Source organism: Parasteatoda tepidariorum, chromosome 1 (genome assembly GCF_982258835.1).
Source record: "Parasteatoda tepidariorum strain Cologne lab strain chromosome 1, Ptep-v5.0, whole genome shotgun sequence".
Classification (NCBI taxonomy): domain Eukaryota; kingdom Metazoa; phylum Arthropoda; class Arachnida; order Araneae; family Theridiidae; genus Parasteatoda; species Parasteatoda tepidariorum.
In genome coordinates this window covers 83,307,028-83,329,835 of record NC_141755.1, presented here as the reverse complement: position 1 = coordinate 83,329,835, position 22,808 = coordinate 83,307,028, and the positions used below count along the sequence as shown (strand labels likewise).

Genomic DNA, 22,808 nt, shown 5'->3' with positions numbered 1-22,808 from the left:
GTGTATTATCGTGATCTGTGTTTAAATTTACGTGCATTTTTGCCATTCCTCAGAGTTTTCAGTAATTTACAAATTCTAACAGGTCATGATCCTAAAACAAATCAATATCACAGCATAAATAAAGTGTAGAGTTCACCAAGTTTTGAGTGTTATCTCTCATTTGGCTATATTTGTAAATAAAGTGCAGCTTATTATATTATGGGGAGTATTTTTTTTAAGCTTGCGGGGTTTACCGCATTCATTTGTTGCTTTTTGTTAAGAGTTAAATGGAAAGAACGCGTTTTATTGAAACACTACCGGTATAATCATATTGGATGACGCTTTTTTTTCAAGCTCAGGCGTAAAAATCAGCCGGAAGTAGTAACCCAGAAGACTTGCGGTGAATTTTGACTCTTAGCGCCATCTTTACCCGGTCGACTATCCCTAGTTCATCCAGTGTGACATCTGTTTTTTATGAAGTGAAGAAATAAGAAAACTGTTTTAACCAATCAAATTACTTACCGTAAGCTTAATCTCCTTGTCGTCTGCTCTAATGTTATGATTCGAGTTTTCTAAAAATTTCTGTGAATAAGTTGACTAGCGCTAAATTTGCTGTTTGATAAATTTGCTGTGCTTAAAATCTCATTTAAAACCGTTTTAATTTTTTATCATTTTGAGGTAAATTTTTGATTACTTAATTTTACTCTTAAGGTTTACTCATTTTTTTTAAAAAATCGATCTATTATTTTCTCATTTTTTTGTAAACAAAAACTTTGCTAACAACATATAACTTTGCAGTAGGTAATTTAATCTTAAATTAATTCGTTAATGTTGAATTGAAATGTTTAAAGCTATTTTTTTAAATTTTCTTTAATGAAATACATTTGCCAGGGGTCTGTTAAAAAGAAATTTGGGTCCGTTAACGGACCCTTCACAAAATACATTTTCATAAAAACGGACCCTTCACAAAATGCTTTTTCTTTTAATCGGACCGTTCACAAATTTGTTTATCTTCATTATTGTTTGTTATTGTTAATTGAATTGTATTGTTAATTGAATAAACCCTTCTCAGGGGGGGAAGGGAAAGAAAAACATGTAAACGAACTAAATTTTGTCTTCGGCAGACGATTCTTCCATTATTCGTCCTAAATGAATATTCTGCGTTCATCAGTATAGGCTAAATACCAAATATTTGTATGTTGCATCTCTAATTTAGAAGCAGCAATTGCTGTTTATTTTTGAAATTTTAATTTTTTTATTATAATTTTGCAGTGCTGAGCATAATTTTGTATCTATTTACAATTTAAAAACTCATTGAAAAAGTTTTTTGCAATAACCAGACCCTATTTGCACAAATTCATAAAGGCAGGACCCCTAATTTTTTCACAAAAACCGGACCTTTCACAAAATGTCTGAACAGACCCCTGTTTGCATTAAATATTGTTTTAATTGATTCTTGCGTAGTATTAGGTTCCTTTGAAGCTTTTGCTGTATAGTGTATGAAATCTTCCATTTTCTTATTATTTCTGTCTAGTTAGTGCTTCAAAGTAAGAGGAGTATTCAATTAAGCCATTTTTAAAATTTTGTCAACTATTTGTAACAGTATCCTATAAAGTGAACGAATCTAGAATTTTTATTGAATGTAACAGAGAATTTGGGGAGATTTCCATATCGTGATCTGTGTCGGAATAATCGCCAAGTCTCGGAAATTTCCGGGCAGTGGCCAGCGAGAAACTTAAAAAAACATCACAGAAAGGGGCCAACTCGAAAAGTATAACTAGTAGCCACCCCCGGGCAAACATCTACATGTTTTTTCAAAAAAACTTGGCAAGTTTAAAATCCATTTGACACCTTGGCGAATGTAGCTGGCGTGACGGATGATGATACGGAGATATCCCCGAGAATTTATACTGATTAGTCTATTACATATATATTTGCTTAAAACTAACTATATACTATTCGATTGCTATAAAAATCTTAGGGAAGATTTTTGTATTGTAATCTGTGATAAAATAATCATTGAAATTTGGTGCCTGCTGGGCAATTGTCCGCAAGGAAATAAGAAAAAACATCCCCAAAGAGGATTAACTTGAAGTACACCCTTAGACAAACCTTCATCCTTTTTTTCTATATTAAAAATTTGCAAGTTTAAAAACCATTTGGTGCCTTGGCAGATGTAGTTGGCACAATCGATCATTATAGGGAAATATTCTCAACTACACTGATAATAAAATCATCATGTTTTTGTTTTATAGGTATTCAACAAGACTACAAAAAAGTCATGCAATTTAACTCTATTGTTCTGATTTTTCCTGTTCTGATGTGTCTCATGAAAGAAGTATATTGTGCTACGAATTACTATGATATTTTGGGAGTGAGTAAAAGTGCAACAAACCGTGAAATTAAAAAGGCTTTTCGTAAACTTGCCATGCAGTACCATCCAGATAAAAACAAAGACCCTAAAGCTGAAGAAAAGTTTAGGCAGATTGCTGAAGGTAGAATTTTTAATTTTACTTTTTTCATAAAAATCATGTCATAAAAAAATTGCACTAGATTTTGGAAATAGCTGGTCAGTAGCACATGAGAAGACTAAATTAATAATAAAAAAAGACCTCAGAAAGAATTTGAAGTTTCAGGGCAAGGCACATGTTTCTTAAGTACAAGAATCATGTAGTGTTTCTTTGGTGATTACAGTTAGTGCAATCTGGCACCAATGTGGGAATATTACTTTTTTATTATTTTACTTTTACATTATTTACTTTTTTAATATATGCAACTCAAATACTAAGTATGTTTGAAAAACAATTGCCCTTTCTGCTATAAAATTATTAATTTTCTTTGTAAATACAAATAAATATTTCTATTAATAATCAATTATGGTTCATAAATGAGACAACTGTAAAAAAAAAACTGCTTTCATGGTTTAGTTGCAAAAGTGCTAACCTGGAAGCATTTGCACTCCATAATACTGTTGTGTAACTAATAAGTATGCATATGTTTCAAAATTTTAATTGCACTTAAAAGAGCACTACCTGCATGACATGTCTATTATATCTAATTTGAAAAATTGAGGTGGTTAAAATTATTTGAAATCCATCATTAAAAAATAAATTTAGTAACACATTAAATATTTAGGGAAAATCTATCGCTAAAACCAAAGAAGTTGGTAAGTTTGTAGTTGATTTTGAAATATATTGCATAATATCTTATTTTTTCCATAAAAAATGACACTATGATCTAAAAAGTAACCCATACTTTTAATGGCTTAATTTTTTTTTTACAAAAAACTTTTTTACTCTTATGGCTTAAATTAGATAGAATAATATCGAAGTTAATCTCTGTTTTTTAAAAACCAAATAATAATTTTATTTTATTCTCTCTATAGCATATGAAGTTTTGTCAGATGATCAGAAAAGAAGGGATTATGATCGGTTTGGAAAAACTCCATTTGGTGGAAATGATGGCAACCAGAATAATTTCCATTTTAATTTTAATGAATTCTTTAATTCCTTTGACTCATTCTCCTCATTTGGATCCCGAGGTAGACATAAGAATAAAGAAGGAAGCAAGTTTAAATTTGGTTTTGGAGAAAACAGTTTCTTTAATTTTGATGATTTATTCTCTGATTTTGAAGAAGAATCTGAAAGTGCAGGATGGAATGATTTTGGAGATTTCTTTGGAAGCCAGGATAGCTTTTTTGGTTCACATTTTGGCAGTAATATGGCACATGTCCACAGTCAAAAGAAAACATTTAGTTCAGGTATGTTTAATTTTTTTCGAAGATAATTCTTTTTTCTTTTCCAGTTCAATGAATAGTTCCAATATATCACAAGTGTTCAAATTGGAACAATATTTTCAACAAAAATTATAAAAAGAAAAACTAAAAAATTTTTTATTTATATATTTTTTTTTTTTTTTGAAAAAAAAAAACTGTTGGTCAAACATAATGAAAAACTTTTTAAAAAAAGATGTCTGTGATAATTAATTTTGTAGAGGCGAATGTGCAAAATAAAAATCGAACATCTAAGAAATTTTTTATCTAATGATAAAATTTTTACGTACTAAAGTGAAACCTTTAAAGTTCTGATCTAAACTCTGCAAATAAATGTGTGCAGGTGAAATTTTAAGCTAGAAGATCATCGAATGTGAATATGTACTTCATTTGAATAAACATAATTTTATTTATAATAAATTTTTGATGTAAATATGACTTTTTGACCTTCAAAATCTGCAGCAGTAAACAAGAAAACTGGGTGCTGATAGTTTAATTACGTTAGTGGTTTTAAGTTTTGGTCTCAATGTTAATTTTACTTTTTACACATTTTGTACATAATTGCAAAAACACTTTTAACTTTTATCTAAAGATAATTTCATGCAAAAGATAATTTTCAAGATTATTTATTAATGAATTTGATGATCTAAAAGTTCTTGAATTGTAAAGAAAGTATATAAATTTTTATTTCTTATGCACAGTTTAAAACGCAAAATGTGAAATTTGAGCAAAATCAGCCAGATCGTCTCTGACGAATGTAATCTTAAGGCAAGCCACATGTCAAATCATCATTCAAAATTACAAGATGTAAAAATTGGTCTGCAATGTTACATCTTACATTTCAAAAAAATTTTCTAATGACTTACCATTATTAAAAATATTTTATTTGTAGTTACAAAATGTTATTTTTTTTTACAAAAAATTATATTTAGATAAACAGCTTTTATAATTGAAAGCAAAGTTTTTTATATTTGCTTAAATAGTTCCAAAGATAATAGGAGTAAACAATTAAATGATTTTCCATATTAAGCTACTGGGCCATATTTTTCAGATTGCCCTTACTTTTTTAGGGTCCGTAATCCAAATCCAGCAAAAGAAAAAAAAACTTATTTTATTCAGAGAAAGTACATTTGCGTTTCTGATTTCTTAACTTAAAATATTGTTGGTTCACATTTTAATTACCATATTTAGGTTTAGTCCCTCAAACTATTAAGATTACATTTTAGTAATTGACAATCTAATTACTATACAAAAAGTTATTTAGGAGTTCCATTCATTTTCATCACTTACTTTATTAATTATATCATTTGATAAAACTTTACATTACATTTAGGTAATGTTTTTTACATTTCAGTTAATGTTAGGTGTTCACTGTTTGTATTAAATGTTATGTATAATTTTCTTTGTTTTCTTTTTAGATAAACGTTGCAGAACTATAACTCAACGAGTAGGAAATATGGTTACGACGTACACTCAGTGCTCCTAGCTGTTAAATTGTTTTGACCCATGTTATCTGCTTTTTTAAGTGTTTATCTATTGTTGATATTTAATCACTGTGTATATCATTTGTACAGTTTAAATACAATGAAAAGGAATGGAGAGTAATTAAATCGTGTGCCATGTAGATCCTTTTTGTACAAGACATCTAGTCAGAACTATCTTAAATTTTGAATGAGAATTTTAGCATTAGTGATATCTGGCAGCATATCTTTTTATTGAAAAATTATTTATGTACAATTTTGTAATATATTGTTTATAAATTGTAAATTTGTAAGCCATTAAAAGTTTTGTAAGTTTTAAATGTGTGTACATTTTATTTTATAACATATTTTTGAATAATATGTTGAAATAACAATATCTTACATAACACAATTTCTTATTCTATTCACTGAATTATTTTTAAAATGATAATTTTTCTAAAAATAGCATTCTTGAAATTAAATGTATTTTAATTAAATATAAATCTATTGCTAGCAATTAATTTAAATGTTAAATAAAAGAAATAAATTTAATTATTATGCTGCAAAGTAATGTGGTTTAAGCATCTATATGTCTATTTCTGTGCTTTAAAAATATATACCAGACTTCTGACCAATTCATTTATTTTAGTTTGTATTGTAGTAAAAATAATTATTTATCTTTATTTAATTTCAAAGAAACAGAAAGCAGTTATTCTACATCCCACTCCATAATATAACTTTAGAAAATTAATCCTAGTTCCTAGAAAATTAATAAACCCCTGATCAGACAGATTCCTTAAAAATACATTTGTTTTATTTCTCGAACAATATAGAACCATTTCTTATTTTTAGCAAGTTTTGACCTATAAAAAATTGCTAATTTTTCCGACAATTTTCTCTTGCAAATATATTTCAGTTTTTCCCACTCCTTTGCGCTTGATTTTAATAGGGAAAGTGGTTATTGAACTTATATAACCAGTAAAGATTTAGACTGAAATGAGTGATAGTCTTTCTAGATATCAAAATTCAGATTTGCATTTCTAAAGTCGTGGCACTCTTCGCAGCCCTTTAGTTGCATACATGTCCTGCTATAATTTTGATCCGAAAAATTTATTAAATAGGAATATTATCAATATAAGTTCAAGAATAACTTAGAACTTGATTGTTTATTTTCAGAATTTCCGGTTATCTTAAGGAAAATGGGTGTAACTGCCTGAGGTTAAATCATGAGTGCATAAAAATATCATAAATATTAAATGTAAAAATACACCAAAATTAGAAAAAATATTAGACTAGTTCAGAGAAACCAATGCTGCACTTGATAAGAACAAGGAATTGAACAGAAAAATGTATTTAAAATAATTATCTTGTTCCAGGGAGCATTTTTGGTAAATAACATGTGCCCAGGTAAATGCAAGGACCACATATTTAAACTTTTAGATAAACAAGAATGAATAAAATTTTCAAACACGAAAAGAATGATTGATAAATTTTATAGTACTTTTAGAAAGGAAATTAACAAAGATGGCGAAAAAGACCTTTCCAGAGCAAAATTTCAGTTTTCAAAATCTGTAACAATATTTGTGAGTGCTAAAAAATACTACTTGCAAAATCAAGGTTAATTACTCTGAGGGTAAAGATGTCCACAGAGTATTACTCCATGGGCATGACTTGTACTATGCATACTTAAATTCAACTCAAACAGGATGCGTAGCCAAATCTTTGAATCAAAAATAAGCACTTTTTAAAAACTTTTCAAGCACTTTACAAAAATTTTCAAGCACTCAAAAATTCATATTGAATCAATGATATTATTGAAAAACAAAAACTTTTTATGAACAGTTTTAGCATTAAAAAAAACTAAAAAAGAAACGGACGTAAATCGAAACCAGCAGTACTTTCCCACATCACCGAGTGAATTCAACTTGACTCTGAACTCAGAACAAAAGTACTCTTACCCCCTACATCAAAAAAGTGTTAGAAGTAAAATAAAATAAACAAGAATAAAATTATAAATTAAAAAGAAAAACATTTAATAAGGATCTGACTCTATCCGAATTGGAGCACTCGGGTTTCAGTTTCGAGTGTGCGCGCATGCACAAGTCATAACGTGGGTACAACATGAAGTCCGTGTGAATGATTACGTAGCAAACACCCTATTTTTCGTGAAATGCAGTAGAGCCGCCAGATATTACTGAAGGGGAAAAAAATTATTCGTGAAAAAAAGCACTTTTTAAAAACGCCAGCTGAAAAAAGCACCTTTAAAAGCTTTCAAAAACGAAATCTACCAAAAAGCACCTTTAAGTACTTTTTACAAACGCTACGCACCCTGTCAAATTATAGGGCTTGGAGTAATAAAATGAGTAAGCCACAGTTTTTAATATTACAGGAAAACATGGGTGAAAAATTACATGATTTCCATGTCACAAGAAAAATTTTCAACAATATGTATTGTTTTTCTAGTTAAAATTTCAAAAACTCTTGAATAATTAACTGGAAGCAAAATATAGTTTGATGTAAATGTTTAACCATTAGAAAAAGTGTCATTCATCATTATATTTTGCCAAGCCCTTCAATTAGTAAACTGTCGCATCAAGATAAAAGGCTACGTGCAGTAGTGCCGTCAAATGTCCGATGGAGATTATTTAGTTAAATTTGAATAGGTTCTGCAGATTCAACGTTTAACAGTATTAGTATTCAATACTTGTATATTTGATAATTCAAAGAGCCAAATCAGTCAGTTCTAAGAAATTAGGTTTAACACCATTTTTTTTACAAGGAAAAGTGTGATGGAAACTGAATGTCTAATGAAATTGTATAAGCAATGTAAAACAGCAGTTAAAGCTACATATGTACCACACATGTTAAAAAATTTGCAATTTATATAGTTAATAATATGAGCATAGTCTCTAAATTTTTTAAGATATTTTAATGTTTCTTCACTCGCAAAACAATTTTTACTACAAAATTCAAGTTCAAATGATATAAAATAAACTACATTTAAAAAATGTTAGTTCATCAATAGCATCTGTTGAACATGTTTTTACTCTTTAAAAAGGTTTGTGTTAACAAAAAAATAACGTAGATTAATTTAACTTAGTTTAAAATGCAATAGAAAGGAAACCTGGCGCACAGAATAAAAATGTATTCTAAAAAAATACATTATAATCATTTAAACTAGTACTTTGGCAATGACGCATTCATTGCAACAAAAAGTAGGATTTTACGGACATAAAAAGAAATATTTGTCTTAATCTGACAAACAGTAATAAGCTCCAGCAAACTAATGTGAACTAGAAATGTGAATTACAAAATTTAACCCTTATATTTAAATCAATGAATTAAACACTTGAAAAAACAAGTTCCTATTTAGCACTTAAAATATTTGAACTCAGTTTTAACTAAATAAGGTAAAAACATAGTCAAAGTAATTCAATAATAATAATAATTTAATATATGTCAGCATAGAAGAACTAATAGTTATTTACATAAGGTTTGCATGGGACAGCAAAATCTTGGGCAACAATAATAAAGAATTATGAATTAATTAACAGTAATTATAATGACACTATCGTTTATGCTTTTTCTTCTTCTTATGCTTGTGATGAGACTTTTTTCTTTTCTTTTTAACTTTTTCATCTGAATCTGATGAGCTTGATGAACTATCTGTTGCAGCTAAAAGTGCCTGCAACTGCTGCACTCTAAAAAGAGAGAATATAATTATGGTTGAATTGCACAAAATAAAAATTAAACTGAATAACAAATAAGATCAAATTATGTTGCACAATCTAAACATACGAAGGTCAAGGGGCTAGAACAGTTTATATCCATAAAAGCAACTGATTCAGTGAGAAAAAAAAATTTCTAGGCCGACTGTATTTGTTGAAATAATACATTTAAAATTAACCTCAAACTACAAGATTTAACAATAGTCACGAAGTTAAGCAATCTTATTTACTTTGGTTAAAAAAAAGAAAATGCAGAAGCATTCCAAGGTTGTTTTTAAAAAAAATGCTTGTTTATTATCCATAAATGGCCTTCCTTCTTCCTCATACATGCCATCAATGACCTTAGATGCTTTACACTTTTAAATGGAATGCTGATTAAAACTTAGTAGTAAACATATTTTTGCTGAGAAAAACTGTGTTAATGTGATACATTTCTTAGCAAAAAAAAAAATTTGCATTTTTTTTAATTAGATCAAAAATTTGTTGCATTTTTTAATTCAATCAAAAGTTTCCCCAGAGCTGCCTAAATTACTTCCTTGCACTATGAGACTTATTCTTCACCTCTGCCACGTGTAACTAAAGACAGATAAAACAGAAAAATGCTTGATAAATCCAGTTGCTTACTAAATCTCAATTAAAGTTCAGCACAAATTATTAAAGATGAAAAACAACATACACAAATTGTTTTCAGATTATTTATTGAGAAGTGGAAAAATATTTATTTTCCGATTAACAAAATTTTGCTTAATTTGTTGAACAGAAAACATTTTGAAATTTTAAACAGCTGAGTAAAAAGCATGCTTTCAAAAAAAAGTTAAGTGTTCAGAAGGAACTTTCCTTACATGTTATTCCAAAAACTATTGAAAAGTGACATCCAAACAGATCACAATAATTATGCTTCAAAATACCTTTAAAATTTTTAAAAAATTTATAGTGTGGGACTTTTTATAATGTTCTTTTTTTTATTGGTGCTTTGTCCCCGTGCCATGCTTCTAAAATAATTTCATTATTACATTCGAGACATTATAAAAAAATTACTTACTGAAAGAGTACATTCTTAAAAATATATACCATTATGCTCGTTAAATCCGGAATCTTGTTAGATGCAGGCTTATTAAAAAGTGGTTTATACTGTATTACAAAAATGTTAAGAATTAAAATATGACTGATTATCCAAAGCAACTGGGTTCAAACTCATTAGGATAATTAAAAATTTCAATTAAAGAAGTAACATTGTTTTTCAATCAACATTTTTATTTTATTTTTTAATAATAGTGTTATACAGTATTTTAGTTTAATTTAAATATAATAATTTAATAAATGCTTTGCCAAATAGCTATAGAGATATTTTATTTTAAAGTTCATTTGACCTATTGTCACAGCTTCCTTTTTTAAATAAACCAAATGATACAAAAAAAATTTTATAATTAAAAAAGGAGACAAACTAAACAAAATATAAAAATGACACAATACAGCCAGTTTGTTTAAACTAATTCTTTTCTTATTTTATCGAATAACTGATGTCTTTCCCTTACATCATTTTTAAGGTAAATTACTTTTAATAGGACATTTTCCAAAAAATTAGGATATATTTTAACAAAAATTTTATAAACAAAGAGTTTTTAAGCTCTAACTAAATTATTATAATACAAAATTATTTTATAACTGTACACAAAATTGTTCTAAAGACAGAATAAATACTATGTTTTCTAATTCATACTAGCTGGGTTAAATAAGTGAACATGCAGTAAAATAACAAATTTTCAGTGAAAATAAAAAAAAAGTTTTTTTAGCTTATATTTCTTAATTTTTTATCTAACTCTTTCGCTACCGGAACGCCCGAAACGCCTCATAAGCTAGACTACCGAAAACGCCCGAAGTGCCCGTGAAACCAGTTAGAGATTTTTCCCCCTTTTCGAAAAATAACACACAATGGGGAGATGTGGCAGTAATCGCCCTTGAAGGTAATTTACAAAAAGGGAAGAAAGCAGAGGGATTTTTCAACAAAAGTTTGTTTTATATCATTCTGCTTTTGTAAAGTTGTTTTCTCTTGTTATAAGTATATATATATATATATTAACCAAAAAAATGTCTTTTCGCTGTAAAGGTCCTTCGACCGAAAAAATTTCGAAAATAATTTTCAAACTTTGAATTAAATTAATTTTCAATGATGAGACTGGATGAGTCTGATTTTAATGAATCAGGGGATGAAGATGAATTCGAAGATCTAACACCAACTGAAACTACTATTGCCCCTAACGACTGAACTTTTTCTGATAATACTTCTCGAGTAATGGTGATAAAGTGTTTTTTTAAAAGCATTAAATTATTTAGTTATTGTGTCTTTAAAAATATATCAATTGTTCAAGATAATAAACAGCTCGAAATTTGCAGCGTTTTCAGAAAAAAGAAATGACAGTAATTTAAAAATATATTATTCTACAAGACTGAAAGATTACTAAATACAATTAATTATAAATCTATTTTTAAATATAAAATAAATAATTAAACATTATTTTTTTAGAATTAGATCGTAGGCTTTGATGTCTTACAAAATAGTTTTTATTTTTATAACAGTAGGATCCAAGAGAAAAAACTGCTTTGATGGGTACCAAAACTATTATTTGAAATTTATTCTGCATTTGTAGTTCGACAGCTGTAAATCATTCACGTTGTCTTGCTGTTTTATGAATGCTTCGCTATTTTCACCTTTTCAATGCTTGTTATTACGTAGGTATTGCACTTGAAGCTGCAACGACCCATTTTTTTATTAATTGTTAACACCTGGTCTAAAAACACGAATTTTACTAGTGGAGAATGTGTTGGTGTCAAAACTCTTAAAATAGTTAAATCTCTATGAATTTATTCATTTTCAATTTTACACCTTATCTTCATACAAAAGGGTTTCTTCACAGGTGGATTATCTGTAGTTAACTCTAATTTCTCATGAACGCATTTTTTCCTTCATAATGAATGTTCTACATTCAGCTGTCAGACCACCCAGATGTGTTACAATTTACTCATTCATTTCTGTAGAAGATAAGCGTTATCAGCATAGCTTCTAAAGGCTATTGTTAAATGAAAATTAACATGTCATATAGTAGGTTTTCTCCATTTTTACCTGAAGTTGGGACTGATATCTTTGTCACCAAAATTATGGTGTGGTAGTGTAAGAAATTTCTTTGATATTCCGCTTTCCTTTCAAAGAAATTTCTTGTCACCACACCCATATATACTGCACCATATGTATATAAACAGATGCCGATTTCCAACTGTTCAGTAAAATGCAGAACAATTTAGTCCGATATTCAAAAAGAAATAATTACAAGTGAAACGTGACAGAAAGACTAGAAGGCAGTGTTGAAATAGGAAGTAATTGTGTTCCCTAGCATACGTAAAGAATAGCTGTCTGGCTGATTAATGATGGGGTCGGAGGTTAAAAAATTATGCATTAAATATAGTAGTTAAATATAGATTATTAAATATAGTCATTAAAAATTTTAAAAATGAAATTAAGAAAAATTAATAGTTAGTAAATAAAAATTTAGACATTGTATGTGTATATATATATATATATATATATATATTTGCTAAGCTTTGAAGATATTGTTATATAGTTGTACATTTATTTTGTTTGCTTTCAATCCACGTTTTCAATTTATGATAATTTTTCAATTATTAGATTCTTATTAAATTGCACATAAACTTACTTTTACTATAGCATTTATTTATAGAAATTCAAAAGCAGTTTTATTGTTTTTATTATGAATATAATTTTTTTAGATCAATTTAGTTAAATACACATATTTATGCATTTTTATTTTTAACGACAATATTTTAAAAATTCTTGAGAAAAATTATCAAATACTCGTATGAAGAGGACACGTGGAAAAATTACAGCAATAATGGATGTTTCAAAAACGAAGAAATGGATGCTTCAAAATATTTTTATATAAATTATGGAAAGACATATACAAAATTTGGCATCTATTTCGAGTCATTTACTTTCAAATAATTAAAAATTAGTTAAACAATTTAGATTATTTACAAGAACCTTATAACAAATAATTTTATTAATTATTATACTTCTTCATTTTCAAACTTAAAATTTTTTTCCGATGCACCGAGTTGAAATTCACATAAAAATATAGTTTCTAGATAAGATAATTTATTTGAAAAAAATTGAACTTTTCGATTTTTTAAAATGATATAGAAATATTGTACTTAAGATATTATTGTTCCAATAGTTCTTCAGCATTTTTTTAATTTTTATGCACAAGTTTACAGACTCTTTTATGGTGCAGCGTTTGAAGGAATATTATTTACAAATGAAAACTACATTGAAATGAATTTAATGCTGGCTAAAGGGAAAAATATTTTTTATACCTTGAGGAGGATTTAATAGTTTCTGGGGATAATATTTTTAATGGTCTCAGAGCCTTGTTAAATAATAAGAAAAGTTTCTCTTATTTCATATTATAAATTGATATAAAATAAGACACACATTTAGGTTGAATAATATTTTAGCACTATCACCAAATCAATTTCTTCTTAATGACTGATGTTAATTTTAAATGTTGGTTTCTAAGAAATTTAAAATTCATTTTTCAATCATTTAAGTTATTGAATTATATTAGTTTTTGTTATACAAGAAGAAAAAAAGGATTTTATTTGTGCGAGAATATTATTATCAATTTAATTGTTTTATTTAGATATTGTATAACTGGATTACATGGAATTACATACTTATGTTTCAATATAAATAATAAAATTTAAAAAAAAAATGAAAACCAAAAACAAATGCAAGCATTTATTAATATTTTATAAATCTCGTTACGTTAGCGATATTCTTGCTTCAAATTATGTCTTTCTTCCCTTTGAACTCCTATTTTGGGGATATTTCCACAGGTGAATAAAGAGATGATCAGTCATTCTGTCAATGCAGAGTAAAACTGGGGGTAGGAAATTTTTGCTACTTGTTTCCCTACTTCGGGCGTTTGCGGTATTCTGGGCATGTTGTGGTTTGGAGGGCTCGGTATTTAAAGAGTTAAATTACTTTTAAAGAGTTGTCAGAATTATTAAACATGAACATACAGTATAATTTACATACAATGCTAAATTAACTGGTCTTTTTTTATAAGTTCTTTATGCTCCACAAGAATTAAGAAATATTTGGGTACTCTACAGTTAGCCGGGTAAAAGAGAAAATTCGCCAAAGAAAAGGTAGACCTCCCTCAACTTTTTCTAAATTCTATTTATTTCTTTAAACTCATAAAAATTAGTTAAAACATAAAAATTTAATAAAATAAAAATAACTGGATTTCTTTGCACCCAGCTAATCAAAAATTCCATTCGATCTTATTATATAAAGACAAAAGTGGTATTTTTGAAATATACAAGGGTTTAAAATAAATGAATAAAAACAAATATGAATGTTATTATACATTACATTAAACACTGGATGCCGATAACAGTTAAAATTTATGAATATTATTAACGACTGAAATAAATATGTTAAATACTTTAAGCACCATATTTTGTAGCCTCTATAAACTTTGTCAGTTTCAAGAAAATAATTTTATCTACTTCCGTTTAAGTAAAAATTTCGATAGATTCAAGCCTTGAATACAATTCTATTCAAATCTTTATATTTTAATACTTTCTTGCTTGAGCATAAAAGATTAATAATCATGAGAAAACTACCGAATACTTTGAATAGAATACAGAATTTTTTGGTAGTGCAATATCAAGCAAGCAGGACTGATGCTGTTTCAAGATTGTCGATAGACATTGGATGAACTCAGTAGTCTAAGATTTTTAAAGCTAAATAAATAATATGCTTTCCTGAAACAGAGAAATAACACAAAAAGTAATGTGTATATTATATTAATAATGATGCCCAGATAGCATATTCTTAAGAAAAAAATTTATAATTTAAAGAAAGATCTAACACAGTTTTTAAAAAAAAAAATATTAAACAGTATATTACGAAGACTATACAAGTAATTTTAAATTAAAATTTCTTGTGGAATCTTTTTTTTGTTTTGTTAATATATCATGTTTTGAATTATACATAAAAACATATGGTTTGGTTCAACAAAATATGTTTGTTTTTTTCTTTCTTTCAGTTTTTTAATTTCCTAAAGATCAACAATGTTTGAAATATAAATTAAGTTAATAAAAAAAAAATAGTACAATTTAATGACAAACCTTTCTAATTTTTCAGCTTTTCTCTTCTCAGATATAAAATTATGCATTGGATCTTCATGAATCTAGAAATTAAAAAAATATTTATAGAAATGACAAATATAGATAAAAATATATAAAGATACATAGATAAAGATATTCATAATATCAACAAAAGTAACAATTTTTTAAAAAAAAAACTACTTAAAAGACAGTTTTACATCTAAAATAAAATATGACTTTGAAAAAATTGCAATACATTTTTTATATAATTATAAATACTACTACTTTTCCTTTAGCTGGGTTTCAGTAAATTCAACTATTTTCCTTTCCTTCCTCCCCCCCCCCCTTTTTTTAAGGGAAAAAAAAGCAGTCACACCAGAAGAATAAAAGAAATAAAAAAAGAAACAGTTAAATTTACTTGCACTGCAATAAAAAACAATTTTTCTTTTGAGAAAGGGCTGGTAGATATTTATTTTATTGATTTAAAAATGAATTAAATTTTATTAACACAAAATATAATTAAAGAATACGCTTAATACAAAATTCTGATTTTAATCTTATTATATTAGCAGTTGTTAATTAACTCAATACATGAAAACAAGCATTCTATAGGTAAATATAGCACACAAGATCTTGAAACTTGGAAACTAAATCTATAGAGAAAAAAAAAAAATGCCTATAGATATTTAAAGCTCCTTTTCATGAAATACATTTGCCATTTTCACAAGATTTTGTCAGATTAATTTAATGAATTAGAAAATGTTTTTCTTTATAGCACAAAAATTCTACTGCCCAGAATTCCTAAAAAGGAATGTTTCTTTTCTTTTCTTTCAAAGAAACCAAATTTTAAGGCAGGATATATTTGACTTTTTTTCAATTGTCTTTACAATTTTTAATATTGATTTACAAAACATTATTGAAAAAGGCAACTTGAAAGAGTTCAATAAAAATTAAAGTACTGATATATTTTTAAATATAGTTTAAATTTTTAATAAAATAAGTAACTTATCAATTAATACTTATTAATTCATGAAAATTTTTTTAATGTGATTAAAATTTATGAAAGTGAATAATACATCTTATTTTTCCTTGAGCAAACATTTTTCATATGTTTTCACAAGCAACAAAATCATTACACTAAATTAACATTAACTCAATATTGCTACACAACAAGCACAGTATTTTGAAAATTAGAAAGAAAATGCTAGATATTGTCTAACTAGCTATATAGCTAGTCTTTTTAACATATTAAAAAATCTATATATAGTTTTCAACCGCTCATTAACTCATTAAAAAAAGTAATTTTTAGCATATTAAACTTAATAATTTACAATCTTCAAAAAAAATATGTATGTTTTTTTCAAGGGATTAAGATAATAGATTAAACATACATATTCACATTAAAGAATGGGTTCTACATGAAACAATCTTACCTGAAAATAATAAGAACTAATCAAAAAGTATAGTGCATAATAGATATGAGACTGTTTTCGCCTGAGCCCAATGTGGACTTGTGCTTGTTTACTGGAAAAAGGTTCCAAGTTCGGACTCAATGATAAAATTTTCATTAACTGTTTTACTATTTTTAAACAAATGCTTGATTCAGTCAAATATAAAAATTTTAAAATTTATAAGACATAAAAAATTACAGCTATCAGTGGTATTGTTTTGCGAATGCAAAATGTGGAATATAATTAACATATGGCTTGGGCGGACTTCGGCTTTAAGTAATCCCTGTATCTTGGGCTCAAATAAGCATTCTCAGGGATCGGATAAACATTCTTTGAACTTGGGCCTCCAAAGACGAGCCCTAACTCATTTCTAGTGCACAGTATAACAGTATTAGAATGCAAGATATCTAAGAATTTTTTTAAGAAGCCAAATGAAAAGAATAAAACAAAAAAAAACAAAAAATGGCTTACAAATCGAAATTTTTCAATCTGGGCATTTCCGCTAACAAACAAGGGGCATTCTCTATCTCCTGTTCTGTGTCCATAGGTTTTGCAACGCCAACCTTAAAAATGTATAACAAAATCATGAAACCTGTTTTAATAATTATAAAAAAAAAGATAGAAGTTTTAAAAAATTTTTTGAACTATTACTTACATTTCATAACTTTAACCTCTTTTCCCAAAGGCATCCATAATCCTTTTGATGGAGCTTTGGCTAAAAATTCTCTGGCATCTTTATTTTCAGGCAAATCAGGAATACAATCTTCTGGATGCTCTTCCTCTTCCTTAACTAAGCCAGGTGGTGCTTGATTATAACTGTCAAATTCGAAAAGTTTTAAAAGTTAATAAGACAATCATAATGATATTTTTAAATCTTATTAAAGCCAAGGTTCGCCAAAATGAGCCTAGCCCTTTTCAGATTGTGCCCTACTTGAAAAAAAAACCATCTTTCCAGCAAGTGTGTTAAAATGAAAAAGTCACCTATTCTGAATCCTAAAATAATGTACATAAATATCACTTATTTAATAAAATAATATCAGTAGTTAGTAAAATAATTTTTCAGTTTCTACTAAAAAAAAGTTCCCTTTATAAATATGTTTCATGGGGTTAGTAGTTTAAAGGATATCTGTAGTCATATCGAAAGGGAAAATACAAGTATTAGTATATTAGAGTGAGATAAAATAAAACATAATAAACAATTTTTTAAATAATTCATTCCTAGTAATACATGCAAATAACTCAATAAAACATCATATAATAAGTTGTAATATATTTCGCTTACAAAGTGTCGTAATGTTTTAAGACTTGAACTTGTTCAATATTTTTATCTCTTTTTTTCGATTTGTGCTTTGATGAACTTTTCTTCTCTTTGCTACAACTGGCCATTAAATTACGAAAGAAATTCAAGCACACGAGAAAATTAAATGATTACTAGAATTTTTGAGATGGATGCATTTAACATAGAACAAAATATTGAATCCTAAACTTCTGGAACAAGTCCATTTTCTATGCTGAAAAACAACACTCAGTTTAATTCAACTCACCTTGCGAACACATCTTGGCATACTTGCTTATACTATATTCCAAGATTGAGTTCTTACAGTTTTTTCAGTTTAAAATTCAGCAGGGTTTGCATTGATGAAACATTTTCTACGCATTAAACTAAAGCTATCAGCTATCTGTTGATAATTGATGTTTCTGTTTAGTGGTACCGGTGTAAACAAATGCAATCGTTATAAGTTATAAAAAAATATTTATTTTTTAAAAGCTGTTAAACGGAGATTTAAGTATAAAATTTCTTGTGTGGATGACTATAGTTCAGCAACAATTTTGAATTGATAGTTTAAATAAAGGAAGCAAAATTAAAGTAATAATTACTTAGGTTACTTATCTGTCATATCTTGAAAAGATATTATGTTAAAACAAATTTTATAGAATAATTAGTGAGAATCTTTCCAGATTGATGCTTTTTTAAGAAATTTCTTTGTTTAAAAAATGCATCAAACTACCCAATTATTTCAATTATCGGAGATATTTCTATACTATATTTCTATAAACTTATAATTTGCTGTCAGGTTAAAAGTTAGTGTCAGTGAAAAAGACATCATAAAAAATTGGCTTTGACCTAATGCTTGATCCATGTCTTCTGGATTAAATTCAATATTGCAGGGCTAAAAATTTAACATTAAGACCTACAAATCCAGTGTATACACTAACTATTCAATGTTAGTATTAAATTAAAATTTTCAACTTTATTATCAGAAATTTAAGAGCTGGTGTTGTTCCTGTTCCACCACATTTTTATTCAATATACTGTCATTTTTTTTAAGATGTCCTATGTTTAAAAGTAATTTCATTATAATGAGTTTCATTAAGTTTAGTCAAAAAAAAGATGAAAAACTTATTAAGTGGTCACTAGCAAATTTTTAGATCCCCTCACTATGCAGCTTAACTTGTTTCTCAGAAAAAAATTTTGTAAACTTTTTTTAAATATAATTTTGTTACATTTATAATTTGAATATAGTTTTTAAGCATGCAGAAAATTGCAAAACATATAGAATTTAAATTTTGCATAGTAATTTTGTATTACTATCTTATAAATTATTTGTTTGATAGTAATTTGTATAATTCTTATGTTGTTTTGCACAACGGTGAAAACCATTTTATGGATATAATTAATGTCTTCATAATTGTTTCTATAATTTATAATGGCTATAATTTTCACCCTGTACTTGTATGAGCTTGGTAATAAATTTAGTTTGTATTAGAAACGGGGAGTGTGAAAAATTAAGGATTTTGTTTATATTTACATTATAATCCCAAGTTGAATATGCAATAAAGTCATGAAATGAACTGTGCCTAGTTTTAAAAACTTTTTAATTTATTTTAATACAAGAATTTTATTTTTATGCCATTACAATCTTTAAAATATTTTAAGCTGATTATTATTATTTTTTACAATGCTGAAATTTTGCACAAAATGAAATTTATTTAAATAAGGTCTAGTTTTGCTACTAGTTAATGAAATTATTCAATTTAAAACTCTTCATGTTTTGTAAATCTTAATCCAGATACTTTTACTTAATACAGTTTAATCAATCTGATAAATAAATGTTTTAGTATGTTGTTGAATTGTTTAGCTAAAAACTATATTTTATGCATGTTTCAGGATGTCAGACACATGGAGTGACATTCAGGCGTTCAAATCTAAGCAAAGTAGCTTACGTGAAAGATTACAAAGGCGCAAGAAAGAGAGGGAAGATTTAGTTCTGAGTATAACCAATGAGTTAAATGTAGGTAGTCCTAGAAGTAATAGCCCTACTCTTATTGCTAAAGAAGAAAATAATGCAGCACAGGAACTTAAAGCTGATCCTTTAGTTGAATACAAATTACTTATGTGTTTATGTGATGCTATTAATTTGCCTACAGATTCAAGAAATTTAGTGACTACTATTACTAAATCATTAAACAAAGATGTGCCACATTTAGTGGTGGAGAATTTGCTACAGAAATTTGCAACACAAGAACTTATTACTATTACAGAAAGTTCCACTAATGAAGGTAAAAACTGCTTATTAGTTTCTTCTGCAGAGCATACCAAACTTCAGGCTTTAGCTAATGATATATGTGCTCAAGATCCGTCTATAAGTAAGATTCATGGTGCAGAGAAGAGGAAAGCTGAAGAAACATTAGAGGATGAACCTAAAACCAAAATCATCTGTAAAAATAAAGATGTAGCCAAGAACAATCGAAACACAGACACTATAGAAGATTTGCTATCTCTACCGTCCGCTAGAGAAAAAGAAACTAAAAAAGTTGGAGAAGAAATTTTAGAACTATTAAGTAAACCTACTGCCAAAGAACGTTCTCTTGTTGAACAGTTTAGATCACAAGGAGGTGCCCAAGTTCAAGAATTTTGTCCTCATGGCACAAAAGATGAATGCACTAAAGTGTCAGATGCAAATCAGCCATGTAATAAACTTCATTTTAAAAAGATTATTCAAAAACATACTGATGAATCTTTAGGTGACTGTTCTTTTTTGAATACCTGTTTTCATATGGATACATGTAAATATGTTCATTATGAAGTAGATTATTCAACTATGACTCAAATATCTAAAGTCATAAAAATTGATAAGAGTGATTCAATCTCTCATGACGGAAATAAGTTGGTACTTTTCCCTCCTCAGTGGATACAGTCAGATTTGAGATATTTTGACATGTCCATATTAGGGAAGTTTGCTGTCGTAATGGCCGATCCTCCATGGGATATTCATATGGAGTTGCCTTACGGTACTATGTCTGATGATGAAATGAGACATTTAAACATTCCAAGCTTGCAAGATGAGGGCCTGATTTTTTTGTGGGTTACTGGTCGAGCTATGGAATTGGGTAGAGAATGCTTACAATTGTGGGGGTATGAAAGATGTGATGAAATTATCTGGGTGAAAACAAATCAACTGCAGCGTATCATCAGGACTGGAAGAACGGGACATTGGCTTAACCATGGAAAAGAACATTGTTTAGTTGGTGTTAAAGGTAGCCCTAAAGAAATTAATAGAGGTTTAGATTGTGATGTCATTGTTGCTGAGGTACGAGCAACAAGTCACAAACCAGATGAAATATATGGCATCATAGAAAGATTATCCCCCGGTACACGGAAAATCGAACTTTTTGGTCGACCTCACAACATCCAACCTAACTGGATAACTTTGGGAAACCAAGTAGATGGTGTACGCTTAATTGATCCTTCTCTCATTGAAGCATTTAGAAAGATGTATCCCGATGGAAATTGTATGAAAAAACCGGAAAGTTAAAAGCCATGGAATGAATTTGTAATTATTATCAATTATTCATTAAAATTAATACCTTATATTAATTGATGTAGCACTTGTTGTTTGTTATCCGTGTTGAAATTAATTTTTTTCTTTTACTATGTAGCATGGTTAGATTTTTTAACATAAGTGTCAAACTGGTAAAAACATCAAAAACTCAGGATAAAGTGAAGTTTTTATTGCATTTTTTAAACATAAAATAAATATATAAATCTACACAAATATAAATAAATGCTTTAAAAACAACATATCATTAACAAATGTTGGATAAAAATTATTTTGGGCAAAAAAAAAAATTAAAAAAATTTCCATTTAATGTTCATATTTTCTTTCATTGTTTATTTTACTTGAGAGCTCTCACTTTGAAGTATTTTTTAAATAGACTGAATAAAATAAAAAACATAGTGTAATAGCATCAAGTGTATAATGTAATAATATCAACTATTATTTTAGTTTTATATATTTTTTTGCACTTTTTTGTAAAGTTTTACAGCTCTATAAAATTTTAGCAATGGAATAACTGAGGACTAATTGTCTAAAAAATATAAATGAATTTTAATATAATAAAGACTAATGAGCAATCTCCATCTCTTGTAGTTTTTTAATGTAATTAAGTTTTTTTTCTTCTTTCCATTATTAAAATGTCTTCTTTGAAGCAACTGCACAATTAAAGAGTTTCCAGCGGATCTTTTGTTTACCTGTATTTGAAATATATTTATAGGAATATTCCATTTGTATTTGAAATATATTTATATAATTGAAATGTAATTATAGGAAAATACTTTTTCCAAGATATTTGCTCTTAAAGATATGGTAAATTTTAGAAGAAAAGTTGTACTTAATATTCGATTTTAAATATTACCTGCAATGTTTTATTTAAAATATGAATAATAAATAACAATTACACCAATTTATAAACACGGTTTTTTAGGTTTTTCATCCCGCAGTTTATTCCATGGTTATGAGGTAAAAAACTTGCCAACCCTGCATCATAGTATAATCATTGTGACAAAGCAGTTATGCTGCATTATATGTTCTATTAATGACAAAGATATATTTAATAAAAAATAACAATGATTTTTTTTTAATCCTCTAAGTTTACTACTCTGGGAAAATTCTGGAAAGAAATTGTATTTTTTTGATACGATGTTTTATTTTCTCTTTGAATGACACAGAAAAAAAAAATTGTGTTGCAAGACATCTGCCAGCTTGAAATTCAGAAAGAGACAGTTCGGACTTTTCTTCATTTTTAAAATATTTTTATACTGAAAGAAAAAAGGCTTTTTAACTTATCTGACAACTCAAATTTAATTAAAATTAGTCAAGATAAATTGATACCAATTACATTTTCTTGTATAACATTATTGCAATTTTAATCACTACTCTTTAAAGCT

The 22,808-nt window shown here is 27.5% G+C and overlaps 3 protein-coding genes across 5 annotated transcripts; 2 read left to right on the top strand and 1 right to left on the bottom strand.

Moving 5' to 3' along the window:
• The first annotated feature begins 480 nt into the window (after window positions 1-480).
• LOC107455938 (dnaJ homolog subfamily B member 9) lies at window positions 481-5,552 on the top strand. 3 transcript variants are annotated; one of them, XM_016073671.3, is made up of 4 exons: window positions 481-502; window positions 2,235-2,474; window positions 3,365-3,739; window positions 5,170-5,552. In XM_016073671.3, the coding sequence occupies exons 2-4, from the start codon at window positions 2,261-2,263 to the stop codon at window positions 5,235-5,237; spliced, it is 657 nt and encodes a 218-aa protein (XP_015929157.1). In that variant the 5' UTR covers window positions 481-502; window positions 2,235-2,260; the 3' UTR covers window positions 5,238-5,552. The 3 variants fall into 3 exon arrangements, with proteins under 3 accessions (XP_015929157.1, XP_015929156.1, XP_042896812.1); XM_016073670.3 differs by having other exon boundaries at window positions 483-657; XM_043040878.3 differs by lacking the exon at window positions 481-502 and adding an exon at window positions 511-776.
• A 3,090-nt stretch (window positions 5,553-8,642) lies between these two features.
• On the bottom strand, window positions 8,643-18,134 carry LOC107455939 (retinitis pigmentosa 9 protein). Its single transcript, XM_016073672.5, has 5 exons — window positions 17,862-18,134; window positions 17,235-17,395; window positions 17,051-17,142; window positions 15,150-15,211; window positions 8,643-8,912 (listed from the first exon to the last, which is right to left on the bottom strand). The coding sequence occupies exons 1-5, from the start codon at window positions 17,963-17,965 to the stop codon at window positions 8,780-8,782; spliced, it is 552 nt and encodes a 183-aa protein (XP_015929158.3). The 5' UTR covers window positions 17,966-18,134; the 3' UTR covers window positions 8,643-8,779.
• A 100-nt stretch (window positions 18,135-18,234) lies between these two features.
• On the top strand, window positions 18,235-21,458 carry Mettl3 (methyltransferase like 3). The gene is made up of 2 exons (XM_016073669.4): window positions 18,235-18,446; window positions 19,749-21,458. The coding sequence occupies exon 2, from the start codon at window positions 19,750-19,752 to the stop codon at window positions 21,394-21,396; it is 1,647 nt and encodes a 548-aa protein (XP_015929155.1). The 5' UTR covers window positions 18,235-18,446; window position 19,749; the 3' UTR covers window positions 21,397-21,458.
• The last annotated feature ends 1,350 nt before the right edge of the window (window positions 21,459-22,808 follow it).